At 34.3% G+C, this 17,167-nt stretch overlaps 1 protein-coding gene across 1 annotated transcript in view; it reads left to right on the top strand.

Moving 5' to 3' along the window:
• The first annotated feature begins 12,726 nt into the window (after nt 1-12,726).
• The window catches only part of LOC102803990 (protein unc-45 homolog B-like), a 30,159-nt gene continuing 25,718 nt past the window's right edge, over nt 12,727-17,167 (top strand). Inside the window, exons 1-4 of the mRNA XM_085507776.1 lie at nt 12,727-12,864; nt 15,476-15,680; nt 15,901-16,076; nt 16,623-16,715. Coding sequence (XP_085363902.1) covers nt 15,476-15,680; nt 15,901-16,076; nt 16,623-16,715 — 474 coding nt within the window. The 5' untranslated portion in view covers nt 12,727-12,864. The remainder of the gene's footprint in view (nt 12,865-15,475; nt 15,681-15,900; nt 16,077-16,622; nt 16,716-17,167) is intronic.

Below are 17,167 nucleotides of genomic sequence, written 5' to 3'. Positions count from 1 at the left end.
GATTTTATATATAAAGACATTGTTTCTTCTCTCATAAAATTGTAACACATAGCCACTTTCTCTCCTTCTCAATGTCTGTTCAAGAAAATCTCCTAAAGTTGTACACCTCAGCGCTTTTTCCATCAATGCGTATACATGTACTTCACACTGTTCCCCAATATTGCTCAACTGCATACACCACTTAGACCAAACAATTAATCAGCCAATATTAGAACATCCCTATCAAAATTGTCTTTACACTCCAAGCAACAAAATAGTCTTTCAACAGTCAGAGGACGGCTGATGAGCATTGCGATATTACTTGTTTATGAGCTAATGAATTGATATTATATATACTATTGTATCCTGTGTTACTTAAAAACATCGTACAAGTACATACATTGTAATGCCGACTCCGTACAAGGAGTTCTAAGAGCTCTAAAGTTACGTTGTACACGTATCAATATTTTACATCTTTCATTTTGTTCTAATCTATGTTTGCATTGCGTCATTGAGTCTAGGTGAATGCATAATACGAGAAGGAATGTGCCATGAATGTCCATTTTATCCCGCCTATAATTATCACTTGAATAGCATAATTCTTGTTGGGCATTTTGTTTGTATATACTCAAATTAATCCGATATGTTGAGAAGTACTAGTACGTCATAGCAGGAATTGAAGCGAAATTGGTCATGTGATTATTCGACAGCTGATGAGTAAGTCAGGTGATAGTCATTGCTATGGACTACTCAATATATGAAGGCATATATGAAATTGACTTGTCAGCAGAAATTGTATGACTGCAGAAGTAGTAAGAACCTTTAAAATTCAGTTGAACTTTCCAAATTGATGTCAATATAATGTTTAGTCAACTATTTCAAAGGAATAATCAAATGACAAATGAAAACAAATTGAGAAAGGATTATAATTATAGCAATATCAAAAATAAATAGCAGCTTAATTGGGTTATTTGTCTATATAAGTTGTAGATAATGACCAATAACTTACTGAACTGAAGTGCTAGCAACGAGCAAATTTTGTGGTCTATTCACCAAAGAGATATTCCATCTGGCAAGATATGTCTCGTACTTATGGCGAGATAGTTGGTCTTTGTTAAGACTCTACTTGTTTATTATAATTGGATTTGAGTATTGTGTATAGAGTATAGTGTACAATTAATTCAGCCGAGGTATAGGTTATACTAATACCAGAGAAATAAGACTTGTCAGGGAGTGAAAGGAAGTGCCAGGGGAACAAAGCTCGGGCAGTGTACGACGATTCGCCCAGTTTACCAAAATTCAAATTCATATGATGGCAGTAAATTGTACAAATCATCATAAGACATGTATAATCTCCATGGTGATCACAAGTGAATATATTCGAAAGAGTAATAAAAAGTGGAAGTAGCCAAGATTACTTGAAATGTGTGCGCCGATCTGATTTGAAAATAACGGAGGACCTGGGACCATTCATCTGTAGTATTTAAAGATATATAAGTCATCATGTATTAGATATAAGCTAAAACACGTAACGTAATTACGTTACCATTGTCAATGTATCTTACAATAACATTCGATATCACGAATAATGTTTTATTATTATTTATTTAAGGCTCTTACGCAGATATGCATTATTTACAGGGGATTATGGATTAAGTCGGCCAGTATCTTCCATAATTTGAGACATCCTATATTGCATAAATGCTGCAAGGACAAAAAGTCATTAGTGAAGTATTTATAAAGGATATGGTGATGCTCAAGGGGTTATGAAATTCTCATCTGAAAATAAATCGCCTTTCTGGGTATTTACTGATATAGATTAGGTGAATTCATTGAATTATCTCCGAAGGGACGTCAGTATGTAGGCATACATATGTCTGAAATAATTTACATGTGTCATGTGTTCATTCCGTCGTAGTTGACAAACAGTGTGCATCGTGGGATTCAAACCATAGCACCGTCTTTACTATTACATAATATAAGCCACTCTCAGGTGACACGCTGGTTGAAAATACTGTATATATATATATTATGAGGGAATATCAACGTGATCCGGGACATGGTCATGGTATATATGATTAACTTCAAATTACGTCGTATGTTAGGTAAATGGAGTATTATGAGGTCATCAATCCCTTATCTTCAGTACAGAAAGCGATCATTGGTTATCGTAGTCTTTTGTAACAAAAATCAATACAAAAGTTGCTAGAGAAATCTCGACGAGTTCAGATGGGTTATATTCATTTATTTGAAAAAAATATTGAAATTCTTTCGAATCAGAGAATTATTATATGAATGCATAAATTACATATATATTTGAAGGCTGAATGAAGATTAAAACATAGACTTCAGAATGTAAAGAGCAACTTTCAAGTTGAAATAATGCCTTTGTTTTCAAACAATTATCATGTTACAATCTTTGACATAAGGGTCTCCGCAATAAAACAATAAAAAGTTTTTGCCCTTGAAAAACGGCATTCTAGATAAAAGAAATGTAATAATAGGCGATATACAAAGATACTATACATGGATATTTTCACTAAACCTATGAACGTTGTCACCTTTGGAGGGGACGTGCCGGGCATACGACCTGAATAAATGGACATCAGTGAAGGCCACTGATTGGATGACACCTACGAGGATATAGTTATATAGATTGGTGGAGGACATTGATTATCATTGCACCTTCAGAAGAATACAGTTATAATAATTAAACAAACAGTGTCTGGTCAGACAAGGGTCACAATTTGTCATGCATTATTCAAAAAGGGGCATCATATTTCGTGCGAATTTGTTTGAAGACTATGTGATTTATGTGTGTGACTTTTGAAATAAACCTCGTAATTTCTATGAAGTCTGTAATTGTTTCACTATTTCATGTTCTGGTGATTATTCTTTAAATATACTATTGGAAATTTTCGTTTTCACCGAAATTACGAATTAAGTTGGCGAATGCATTATTATGAATTATTTTTTTTAGCTAGCTGAATCAACTAGATTGAAGCACAAAATACTTTACTATTAAATCTAGAATTTTGTTATTTTCTATAAGATCATTAATAAGTAAATATGTTATCTCAATTTGTCATATATAAACCAGTTACACATTATAAAACCAGGTTTCCATTGTAAATGCATCTTACGTCAGCTCGCAGATCACTAAGGGGCACTTATGTTCTTTATATTATTATATTATTCTTTATATTATCATTTATGCAAGAGATAATATGCATTATTTACAGGTGGAATCATGGAATAAGTGCCGGGATAGTCGATGATAAGAAGCAATTTTATCGCTGATTGTATATATATATATATATATATAGCTACTTATCTCAATTATTTGTGTAATCTATCAAACAATTACCATGGCAACACGTTCCACTTAAATTAATATATCTGTTGATGATTCTGTGTTAATTGATGCTAATATACGTTGGGCGTTAGTTATTTTCTCACAAGTGTTATTTAATAGCATCACTGCTGCCATGGACAACACCAACATGGATCACATAATCACCACTACCATGACTGACAACACTTTCATGGATGCCATCATCACCACTGTCGTGGATAACACCAACATGGATCACCAACATGGATCACTGCCACGACTGACAACACTGTCATGGACGGTATCATTACTACCTTATACTAAAATATGTTTGGATATTTAGAGTAGTAAACAATGTTCACTTCCGATCCAGTTATACCATACTATGAATATTTTATATACTTTTGAGAAAAATTTCTAAGTATGTGTTTATTCTATTTTTATATTTCAGTTTCGCCATCCTGTACTTCGTTTAGTAATTCGGACTTCCCAGACTGTGTAAAAATGGATAGTTCGTGATTTCGACACAGAAAATGCCTGGGCTAAATCATATGCTGAGGGATAGTCGCGTAGGTATCCTTGCTATTTCCCGCACAAGAATGAATAAAACTTGAACACCAATACTTACAGTATGTCACTAAAGCAGTATAACAAGAATGCATGATGCAAAGCCCATTTTATAAATGTTTAAATGATCCTTGGTCAAAGTAAGAAACTAGGTGATAATATCAGAGCATGGGTCTATTTAGGAATACCTGCCCAGTGAGGTAACTATCAGACCCGAAATTACATAGTAATGAGCATTTTGGTGGCGAGGAGCTTTAAATATCAATCGTGAAGTTACGCCGGCTTTGATTGGCTGGTGTTGAGCTGAGATGCTAAACAGCAGCCAATCCAGCCAAGCTGTTATAAATGGGCAAGCTTTTTATTCGGTGATTCGGCGATGGTGTAATGAAGATCGCGTTCAAGCAGTTGATGTAAAATATTAAAACGGATAAGCATATTTATACAACATTTAAACAATAATGTAATGGTATTCACTCTCAGAAGGGTGTGGTGGCCCTGAAAAGGGCTGTTTGTCTTGTGCTAGTGTTCGCTCAGTTAGTAAAGTGTGGGATCGAACGGGATTAATCGGCCCCGTAATTTTAGTTAATGATGGCATATATACTATTTCTTTCCATGGCTACATGTGCGCATTTTGTCGTATATCAAGGAAAGCATTAGCCGTCACAAGCCATGGGACAGATAGATAATCTGTCATGCATTAGAAAGCCAGATTTAACTGTGATAGTCTTGAAGCTACCGAATGTATGCCAATTCTAGTATTTTATGTTTTATAACTACCGCTGGCACCAGGATTACATGAATAACGAATTACTGCATCGAGGTGTAAAATGACTATGACTACCTGTAGGTTAGATATTCATAAGACTCACATTTATTTTACTGAGTCGACCGAGAAAACTGTATCATATTCGAACACACTGATAGAATGTCGGTTGCCACTGCTTAAAATAGACACATATATATCACATGAATTCAAGTATTTATGTCACCATATGTTGTGATGTTAAGGAAAGGCCTATCAGTATTTAGGAACACAGTAATTACACATGTCTATACTATAAGTTTGTCGATTCAGTGATTCAGTTGTATAATAATAATAATAATAATAATAATAATAATAATAATAATAATAATAATAATAATAATAATAATAATAATAATAATTGATTTTGATTTCGATTGATTGATTGATTGATTGATTGATTGATTTTTAATGTTGTGGGGGTAATTAGGGTTTGATAAAGAAAAAACTAATCTTGTAACGTACGTGAGATTTTGCCAAAAATTAGGTCATGCACGAAAATGACAAATTAATATTTAAATTGGTCAAAAATGTCAAGAATGGAGAGAAAGTTGAATAGTGATATACTATGAGCCGATCTTTCTTCGAAATTTATTATGCGAACTAGATTTTTAAGCGGATTGTGTCGCCCGAGGGCCCGCTTTGAAACAATACCACGTCGTATTTTTTTCTACTCTCTCATTCTCGACATCATATGTAATAAACCACACTGGCAATAATTGACGGTGACTTACGCATAATTTGCATGAAATTTCCAATTTGTATCTTAAACACAAATTATCAAGTATTTTATAAAAATGTTAAATGTAATTGAGAATTTGTTTTATCAGTATCTTTTACTGTAAATAGAACTTACCCTTTTATTTCTTGTAAAAACGTAAAATGCATTTTTTTATTTTCTTTAACTTGTACCAGCTAACCCTCCTTGCCCCCCTCCCATAAGTAACATATCTGGTGAACGTAATAACATAAACAAGTAGCAGGGACGATCTGGGACAAAACAGTCATTCTAAGCAGTTATTCTGAACGTTGGCTATTAAAGGGTGGAATAATTAGTACCGAGGGCGCCGGCCGCATGCAGGACGGCCGTTCTGAACTTTTCCAGAACGCACAGATTATCAGTTCGCCTAAAAGAAAGATCACAGTTTGCATAGAAAAACCCGTAGGCGAAGCATATGCTTTGGAAAAGTGTGTTTTTTTCTAAATCGCTCGGATGTGCATTCGGCAATCATCAATCATCAAAGATAGCTATTAAACGTTTGTAACGTCCATTACGTAACTAAGCTAGCTGAGTGTTACTAGCGTAAGAACGTTAGCTGCACGTTAATAGTGTAACAAAGCTAGCTAAACGTTTGTAACGTCCATTACGTAACTAAGCTAGCTGAGCGTTACTAGCGTAACCAAGCTGGCTGAACGTTACTATCGTAACACAGTTAGCTAAACTTTTGTAACGTCCATCACGTACCTAAGCTGGCTGAGTGTTACTAGCGTAAACAGCTAGTTGAATTTTCATAGCGTAACCAAGCTAGCTGAACGTTACTAGCGTAATCAAGCTAGCCGAACGTTACTAGCGTAACCAAGCTAGCCGAACGTTACTAGCGTAGCCAAGCTAGCCGAACGTTACTAGCGTAGCCAAGCTAGCCGAACGTTACTAGCGTAACCAAGCTAGCCGAACGTTTGCAGCGTACAAAACGCAACTAAGCTAGGTAAGCGTTACTAGCGTAACCATACAAGCTGAACGTCTGTAGCGTGACCAAGCTAGTTATAGACGTTACTATGGTCACTAAGCTAACTGAAAGATTGTAGCGTGACCAAGCTAGTTGATTTTTCGTAGCATAACCAAACTAGGTGAACGTTATTAGTGTAACCTAGTTCACGGAGCTACTAACTTAGCCTAGCTAGCTATGCATTAATAGCGTAACCAAGCTAGCCGAACGTTACTAGCGTAACCAAGCTGAATTATGGCACCGCCAATTACTAGTAGGGGGAGAGTTCAAATGATTCAACGCATAATTTAGACTCAAAATACTGTAAACATGTTAATTTTACGATTGGTTTTAATTTAGCTCTCTGTTTGTTATTGATATCCGAGATTCACTAAATTACACAATGGAGTATATGACTCTTTCTGACAACCGTACATCGCCACAGGTACACTATAAGATAATGAAATTCATCTTCTATTGCTCTGCTTTCGAAGAGCAAACAAAACTGGCCAGTTCTTATAATACGATTTGTCTTCGTATATGGAGGCAATGATGAAACAAACAACGTAAGCTTACTAGCATCACCATAAGTACATTTTTCATATTAACATTTAACTACTTTTTGGGGCTCTAGCAGAATAATTCACTTTTCTAGTATATGGTATTACGCCAATCAGAATAAAGTACATGCGTTAGGCTTTTGAAAAACATTCCAACGTGGACATTGTACAATGTAACAATAATTAATTTCTGCTTACGTCTCTACTTGTGTCGCTTGTTTCTCCTAAATACTAGTAGCATGATACGACACCCATAGACTAATACAGAAAATACTAGTAGCATGATATGACACCCATAGACTAATACAGAAAATACTAGTAGCATGATACGACACCCATAGACTAATACAGAAAATACTAGTAACATGATACGATATCCATAGACTAATACAGAAAATACTAGTAGCATGATATGACACCCATAGACTAATACAGAAAATACTAGTAGCATGATATGTCACCATAGACTAATACAGAAAATACTAGTAGCATGATATGACACCATAGACTAATACAGAAAATACTAGTAGCATGATATGACACCCATAGACTAATACAGAAAATACTAGTAACATGATACGATATCCATAGACTAATACAGAAAATACTAGTAGCATGATATGTCACCATAGACTAATACAGAAAATACTAGTAGCATGATATGACACCATAGACTAATACAGAAAATACTAGTAGCATGATATGACACCCATAGACTAATACAGAAAATACTAGTAGCATGATACGACACCCATAGACTAATACAGAAAATACTAGTAGCATGGTATGACACCCATAGACTAATACAGAAAATACTAGTAGCATGATATGACACCCATAGACTAATACAGAAAATACTAGTAGCATGATATGACACCCATAGACTAATACAGAAAATACTAGTAGCATGATACGACACCCATAGACTAATACAGAAAATACTAGTAGCATGATACGACACCCATAGACTAATACAGAAAATACTAGTAGCATGGTATGACACCCATAGACTAATACAGAAAATACTAGTAGCATGGTATGACACCCATAGACTAATACAGAAAATACTAGTAGCATGATATGACACCCATAGACTAATACAGAAAATACTAGTAGCATGATATGACACCCATAGACTAATACAGAAAATACTAGCAGCATGATATGACACCCATAGACTAATACAGAAAATACTAGTAACATGATACGATATCCATAGACTAATACAGAAAATACTAGTAGCATGATATGACACCCATAGACTAATACAGAAAATACTAGTAGCATGATATGACACCCATAGACTAATACAGAAAATACTAGTAGCATGATACGACACCCATAGACTAATACAGAAAATACTAGTAGCATGATAGGACACCCATAGACTAATACAGAAAATACTAGTAGCATGATACGACACCCATAGACTAATACAGAAAATACTAGTAGCATGGTATGACACCCATAGACTAATACAGAAAATACTAGTAGCATGGTATGACACCCATAGACTAATACAGAAAATACTAGTAGCATGATATGACACCATATACTAATACAGAAAATACTAGTAGCATGATACGACACCCATAGACTAATACAGAAAATACTAGTAGCATGATACGACACCCATAGACTAATACAGAAAATACTAGTAGCATGGTATGACACCCATAGACTAATACAGAAAATACTAGTAGCATGATATGACACCCATAGACTAATACAGAAAATACTAGTAGCATGATATGACACCCATAGACTAATACAGAAAATACTAGTAGCATGGTATGACACCCATAGACTAATACAGAAAATACTAGTAGCATGATATGACACCCATAGACTAATACAGAAAATACTAGTAGCATGATACGACACCCATAGACTAATACAGAAAATACTAGTAGCATGGTATGACACCCATAGACTAATACAGAAAATACTAGTAGCATGATATGACACCCATAGACTAATACAGAAAATACTAGTAGCATGATAGGACACCCATAGACTAATACAGAAAATACTAGTAGCATGATACGACACCCATAGACTAATACAGAAAATACTAGTAGCATGATATGACACCCATAGACTAATACAAAAATACTAGTAGCATGATACGACACCCATAGACTAATACAGAAAATACTAGTAGCATGATATGACACCCATAGACTAATACAGAACATATTAGTAGCATGATACGACACCCATAGACTAATACAGAAAATACTAGTAGCATGATATGACACCCATAGACTAATACAGAAAATACTAGTAGCATGATATGACACCCATAGACTAATACAGAACATATTAGTAGCATGATACGACACCCATAGACTAATACAGAAAATACTAGTAGCATGATATGACACCCATAGACTAATACAGAACATATTAGTAGCATGATACGACACCCATAGACTAATACAGAAAATACTAGTAGCATGATATGACACCCATAGACTAATACAGAAAATACTAGTAGCATGATACGACACCCATAGACTAATACAGAAAATACTAGTAGCATGGTATGACACCCATAGACTAATACAGAAAATACTAGTAGCATGATATGACACCCATAGACTAATACAGAAAATACTAGTAGCATGATATGACACCCATATACTAATACAGAAAATACTAGTAGCATGATACGACACCCATAGACTAATACAGAAAATACTAGTAGCATGATACGACACCCATAGACTAATACAGAAAATACTAGTAACATGATACGATATCCATAGACTAATACAGAAAATACTAGTAGCATGATATGACACCCATAGACTAATACAGAAAATACTAGTAGCATGATATGACACCCATAGACTAATACAGAAAATACTAGTAGCATGATACGACACCCATAGACTAATACAGAAAATACTAGTAGCATGGTATGACACCCATAGACTAATACAGAAAATACTAGTAGCATGGTATGACACCCATAGACTAATACAGAAAATACTAGTAGCATGATATGACACCCATAGACTAATACAGAAAATACTAGTAGCATGATACGACACCCATAGACTAATACAGAAAATACTAGTAGCATGGTATGACACCCATAGACTAATACAGAAAATACTAGTAGCATGATACGACACCCATAGACTAATACAGAAAATACTAGTAGCATGATATGACACCCATAGACTAATACAGAAAATACTAGCAGCATGATATGACACCCATAGACTAATACAGAAAATACTAGTAACATGATACGATATCCATAGACTAATACAGAAAATACTAGTAGCATGATATGACACCCATAGACTAATACAGAAAATACTAGTAGCATGATATGACACCCATAGACTAATACAGAAAATACTAGTAGCATGATACGACACCCATAGACTAATACAGAAAATACTAGTAGCATGATAGGACACCCATAGACTAATACAGAAAATACTAGTAGCATGATACGACACCCATAGACTAATACAGAAAATACTAGTAGCATGGTATGACACCCATAGACTAATACAGAAAATACTAGTAGCATAATATGACACCATATACTAATACAGAAAATACTAGTAGCATGATACGACACCCATAGACTAATACAGAAAATACTAGTAGCATGGTATGACACCCATAGACTAATACAGAAAATACTAGTAGCATGATATGACACCCATAGACTAATACAGAAAATACTAGTAGCATGATATGACACCCATAGACTAATACAAAAATACTAGTAGCATGATACGACACCCATAGACTAATACATAAAATACTAGTAGCATGATATGACACCCATAGACTAATACAGAACATACTAGTAGCATGATATGACACCCATAGACTAATACAGAAAATACTAGTAGCATGATACGACACCCATAGACTAATACAGAAAATACTAGTAGCATGATATGACACCCATAGACTAATACAGAAAATACTAGTAGCATGATACGACACCCATAGACTAATACAGAAAATACTAGTAGCATGGTATGACACCCATAGACTAATACAGAAAATACTAGTAGCATGATATGACACCCATAGACTAATACAGAAAATACTAGTAGCATGATATGACACCCATATACTAATACAGAAAATACTAGTAGCATGATACGACACCCATAGACTAATACAGAAAATACTAGTAGCATGATAGGACACCCATAGACTAATACAGAAAATACTAGTAGCATGATACGACACCCATAGACTAATACAGAAAATACTAGTAGCATGATATGACACCCATAGACTAATACAGAAAATACTAGTAGCATGATACGACACCCATAGACTATTACAGAAAATACTAGTAGCATGATACGACACCCATAGACTAATACAGTAAAATCACTGATTTTGACAAGTGACTTCCAGATCGAAAGCAAACGCACTGTTTTGGGGAGGTTTACTGATATTAAAAATCCAAATTTCACATAATATTATATACTCAAACCAATAGACCGACAATAGTATCAGAAAAGTATGGGTGCTGTTGGACATTATGTATTAGAATAGTATCGGCATGGCAACCCAATAGAAAAGTCAAAATATTCACTCACAATGCATTTTGGGTAAACACAGACTCAATCTTGTTGTATACATTAAAGAACACATTAAACATACCCAGTATGGTAATTAAGTAAATATGGGATATAATATCCGCAATATTGACACCTCAATGGATTGAAATCAAAATACTTTGACATTTTTGTTTCATTTTTAACTATTGGTCTGGTTGTCATGAATTTAAAATAACAATCCAAATACTTAACAGTGAATTTCATCATGATGAAGGCATGATATTGTTTATAAATAAAATAAATTATAAAACATTTATAAAAATATTTACAATGAAAGGCCCCCGGGCTTCGTTCAAATTCAAAGAATCAAAGAATACGCTTTCATTGGCTATCCTCGGGGGCGGACATCCGGGCATTTTCACCGCCTGGCAACCCGCGGCGGTGAAAACAAAGACCCAAAACTCGCAAAAAACGGTACTTTGGGATGATTGTTGAGACTCCTCTGAACAGTGTAACAATATTAGCCCTACGTGTGTAACATATATAAATTTGGTTGTTTGGGATTACTTCAAAGTTGAGTTTGTGTTGTTTTCTCGAATTTTTACCGGCTCGACCAGCGTTCCACAGCAGCGCGCACAGAGCCTATATAAATGCATGTACAGTGGTGCGCGTCTTAGCAACGTGGAACGTCTGTGACGTAGCTCCGCCCCCGAGGATAGAAACTATTTGGTAACTATGCTTACGAGTATGTGTGGGTTTCCTTCAATTATTGTTCGATTTACAAGGCTTAGTTTTCAACCATCATTTTTATTTATAAATATTTTATATAAAAAGCATTCAAGCCTTCGTGATATTCACTGTTTACAATCAGAAATTTGAAAAATCTAAATCTTGCAATCATTTCACTAACAGACCGTTGTTAATTTGAATCACAATGCCACTTTTGAGAGAGAAAAAAAAAAACGATGTTTGTTGAAATGCTCATAACAGTCCCAAACATAGTCCGAATACATACTAGTATATTGCTCTGTCCATTTCATTGCCATTTATAACAACCATCCCTGTGTTGAGAGTATCTATAATTAAAATTCAGTGATCATCCTATATTTTGCCCCGTGTGTGAGTTGTCCTATTTTCTCACACTATTCTCACAGTAGGTGCACCGCCACCAACGATAAATTGTTTGCATTACTTTGTTTATTGACCTTTCAACTTAAGTGTCGCGGAAGTGATTCCCTCTTAGAGTTCCTTCAGCTGTCGTGTACATCGTCTGAAAGTTTCTCTGCGTTCATACCACTTCACGGGTAATACACATATCGCAGTCTTAGGATTAGAGATTTGATTGTTTTTGTCTATAGCTGAGGTAAGTCTCTTGTTTAATATTTTATGACTTTTAGTTGAATATTGCGAGTGTGTGTTCGACAGATCAACTCGTCAGATTTTGTTGACACCATCGCGTTTAACAATCGAATGGGACATGTACATATTTTTGAGAAAGAATGTAGTCAAAAAACAACTGTGTTTAAGTAATATCGTGATAAACATTACCAACCTACTGGTGATGTCTTTGCGCCGTATCATTCGTTCGATTTCCACACTCGTCTCAGCTTGTCGTAAGCTTGAAACGGCCATGTGGAACACATTCCTAACATTCTTGCCCGCAAAGCACTAGAAAGTTCAATTGGAATCGATCTTCCAGAACATTCTGCTTTCCAGCTCTTGATTATTCCCACTTGAAGCTTCTTGGTAACTCGGACTCTACATGGTAATATTCGATTTAGCACAGTATCTCAACAAAGGGCTGATGATTTGATGACAAATAGCTTTTACAGAAGTCTATACAGAACATGGTGTTCTGTTTTATTTTGTTTACATAGCTGGTAATCTAGTAAACATCTGTTTTTTTTTTCTGAAACGACGATTAAACTTGCTTTTTCCTGTGTTTCTTTGAAGTTTTTGTTTGCTCATACGTGAACATTTTGAGGAGTTCGAGTTGTTCCTACCATCGCCTAATTTTGCCACTTCAAACAATTTTGATTTGTCATGAAAATTCTCAAAATTCGGGGATAATTAATGGAGTATATTTTGTAGGTTTTGAAATAATGCATTGGCTCAAAGACAAAACAACCTACAACAAATAGCAAAACATGTTGCTGTATACTGTAAAATACTTTATTTTTGCTTGAATTTTATTTTTACTATTTTCGCTGAAGGGATGATTGAGTGAAAATAAAATTCAGCGAATACCGATATACCTTTTTTCCCATATTTTACTTTCAACTCGTCAAAAATCAGTAAAATAAATAAATTCCAAGCAAAACACTCAAAAACTCTTTACAGCAAAAATTTATTCCAGCTAAAATAAAGTATTTTACAGTACTTGAGAACAAATTGTATTCTCTATTGTCTTTGTTTGTATAGTTATGTGATGGAAATGATAATTTTAACAATAATTTTCTCAGCTGAGGTTACATCAGTTCAATAACTACAGAGCCATGTTCTCATATTTTATTTTATTCTAAATGACAGAACATTACACATACCAATCACAAACCTGACCACATTTAACATTTCTTCTTAAAATTCCATACTTGCGGAATTCATAGTTGTGAGAATAGCATCCAGTCAACAGTGACATAACGCTGTCACTGCCACGTTCTACCTGTTTCTCAGTTAGTACAGTATTTTCGTTATAACAGTAACAGTTATAGACTTTGTCTCACCTTGGGCCTTTCAAAAATAAGTACTGACTACCAAGTATAAAAAAAAAAATTTAATGTAATTGTAAATTTTTTTTTTTTAATTTTTATCCTCTGCTGAAATACTATGCTATGTATCTCTATGCCATTAGATAGATAGATAGATAACAGCTTTATTACAACCGTGTAGAAAATTTTACATTTCTAATTTGGTGTTTAAAATGTAATAAAGTTAATAATGAATAACTAAAAAAGTAAGTAGGCAAAAGTTGAGTAAATAAAAAGTTAAATAAGTGTGACTGAGTGTATTCTTTTGTTTGTTCATTTACTGTTACTCAAGTACACATAGAGGGCTATAATAGTATCTTTATCTTTTGATTGTAAGATATGTTTAAATTGTTTTTCTTTATCCAAATTCAGGAAATTTGCATTTACACTGTTGATAATGTGAAACATTGCGTCTCTTTGTTTTGTGTACAATTTACAATGTATTAAATGATGTTCCTCATTTTCAACTTTGTTACAATGGGAGCATAACCTGTCTTCCACTGGTGTTTTTGGTTTTGTATAACGACCTTTTTCGATGGCAAGTTTATGGCAACTTAATCTAAATTGAGCTATTGTTTTGACATGTTGTGGGTTGTTCATCACGTTTATGTATTCTTCTTGTTCCAAGGAGTCTTTGAATGTCCTGTCTTCACCTATAGAAATGCATGAGCATTTTAGCTTCAGTAAAACATAATTTCTGTGTTAACTCCTCTTAATTGCCCCTGTTTGTTTATATATATTAAGATTGTGGCATGCAAGGGTGTGATATACAATGAAAATCACATGAATTGCGATATAAACACAAAAACACAAGAGAAATCTATACTTCTAGAAATCCTAATACATTTTACTGAATCTGTGAAAAAAATATTTTTTTTTTCAGTCCGTTTTTGGTGGGGTCCTTGCATATTTGCAAAGAGCAGTATGTGCATTTTATGTTTTTGACTGCGACAATAATCTTGTTCATTTCTGTTAATTCCCGCAATAAAAAATGTCCAAGCCATTACTGGGTTTTGTGATACTATTGATTATGTTCAATTGAAATGTGATTTCTTTCAAATGCTCTCAAATCTTTCTGTAAGATTCTCATAGCATATCCCCTTACATACCCTAATCTTATATATCCTGGATGTTATGTAACATTATAATGTTTATACTTTAAATGCAAATGAACTGTCATGCTCACATGGTATCAGATATCATTCAACATTCATTCTTTCCCCACAGATGGAGCAATCATTACAATATAAACAAGAAGGCAATCAGTGTTTTAGCCAAGGCAAATATAAAGAGGCTATCATAGCATATACCAATGCCATTGATTCCTGCCCAGAGGATAATAAAAATGATAGAGCTGTGTTTTTCAAAAACAGAGCAGCCTGCCACCTGAAATTGGAAAACTACAAAGTTGCAGTCAAAGATGCAGACCAGGGTAAGTACGGTAGGAGAGGAGAGAGTTTCTTTTGATGGGATTGTGTTTCCAATATCACAAGTATGGTAGGAGAGAGTGTCCTTTGATGGAATGCTGTTTCCACTATCACAAGCACTGGTTCCATCCCCACCATGACAACAATACAGTATGTCTGTTTGTTTTCCCCATTTACTTCATATGCAACTTTGAATTTGTTTTCTTCCTTTTATTTTTTCAACAGCCTTAGAATTAAGCCCAAGTGATGCCAAAGCTTTGTACCGAAAATGTCAGGCTCTCGAAAATCTTGGTAGCCATGAAGAAGCCTACAAAGAATCCAGAAAACTTATTCATTTGGATCCTAAAAATACAGCAGTACAGACGATGTGTCGAAGACTAGCAGCTCTACTTACAACAAAGGTACACGTACCTAGCTAAATTGATCACCCTATTTAAGCACTAATAAAACCTTCCAAATTTGTGACTTAAATATAAGTATCACTCAGAGTTATTATTTTATGTAATAAAACAAAGTTTTTGACTTAAATAATTATATACATTGTATCAAGCTGCTTCTGTAGGTGAACTACTGACATAGATGTAATCATGGCTAGCGAGTGCATGTAAATCTTTATCATTATGTATCCTTTTAAAGTGGTCTTTCGGGCAAAAATGATGTTTTCTGTGGTTTTTGTTCAATATTCATAGAAATAGATGCACATTTACATGTAGATAGTGTTTTGAGGCACATGGTGTTTTTGTTTACAAATAAGGGTGAAATGATGTTTCTTCTGTGGAACGATTTTGTTCAAAGTTGATACAATGGCAAATTATAATGAAATATATATTCTACTGACATTTTACGCTAGTCCATAGACTCCATAAACATGGGTGAGCTTTCTGAAATATTGGCATGGTCATTTTTGTAACTTTATGTTTGTAACTCAACTGTTCTTGTTTTCTTAGGCAGAAGACCAATCAAAGACAGTTAATCGAGTGTCGCAAATGTTTAACTTACTCAACACAAAAGATGAGTGTGACATAGAAAAGAAAAGACAGGTACATGTATTTGTTTATAGTAAACAGAAATCAACTTTAGATTTTACTGGAATCAATGCTATGAATAATTCATGACATCTCATTAATATTTTATAAAATCTGTTGAATAATTCATGACATCTCATGAATAATTCATAAAATCTGATGAATAATTCATAACATTTCATGAATAATTCATAACATTTCATGAATAATTCATAACATTTCATGAATAATTCATAACATTTCATTAATAATATGAGATGATTACAATAAAAATGCTCCAAAGTATGCTCAAAGTTAATCCAGCAATGAGTAGCAAAGGTCATGTGATTGAGTGTCCTTTCTGTCTTCGTTTAATAAGTTATGAAAGGCGTACTTTTCCATTTGCTATCTTGAAAAAATTGTTTAATCTGTCCTTATCGTGGAATTTTCATTTCCTATGAAGGTATACTGCAGATACCATACTCAAT

This window comes from Saccoglossus kowalevskii, chromosome 14, assembly GCF_978046115.1.
Source record: "Saccoglossus kowalevskii chromosome 14, keSacKowa6.1, whole genome shotgun sequence".
Classification (NCBI taxonomy): Eukaryota; Metazoa; Hemichordata; class Enteropneusta; family Harrimaniidae; genus Saccoglossus; species Saccoglossus kowalevskii.
Note: the sequence above shows the minus strand (reverse complement) of the source record. Positions and strands in the feature narration are given on the sequence as shown.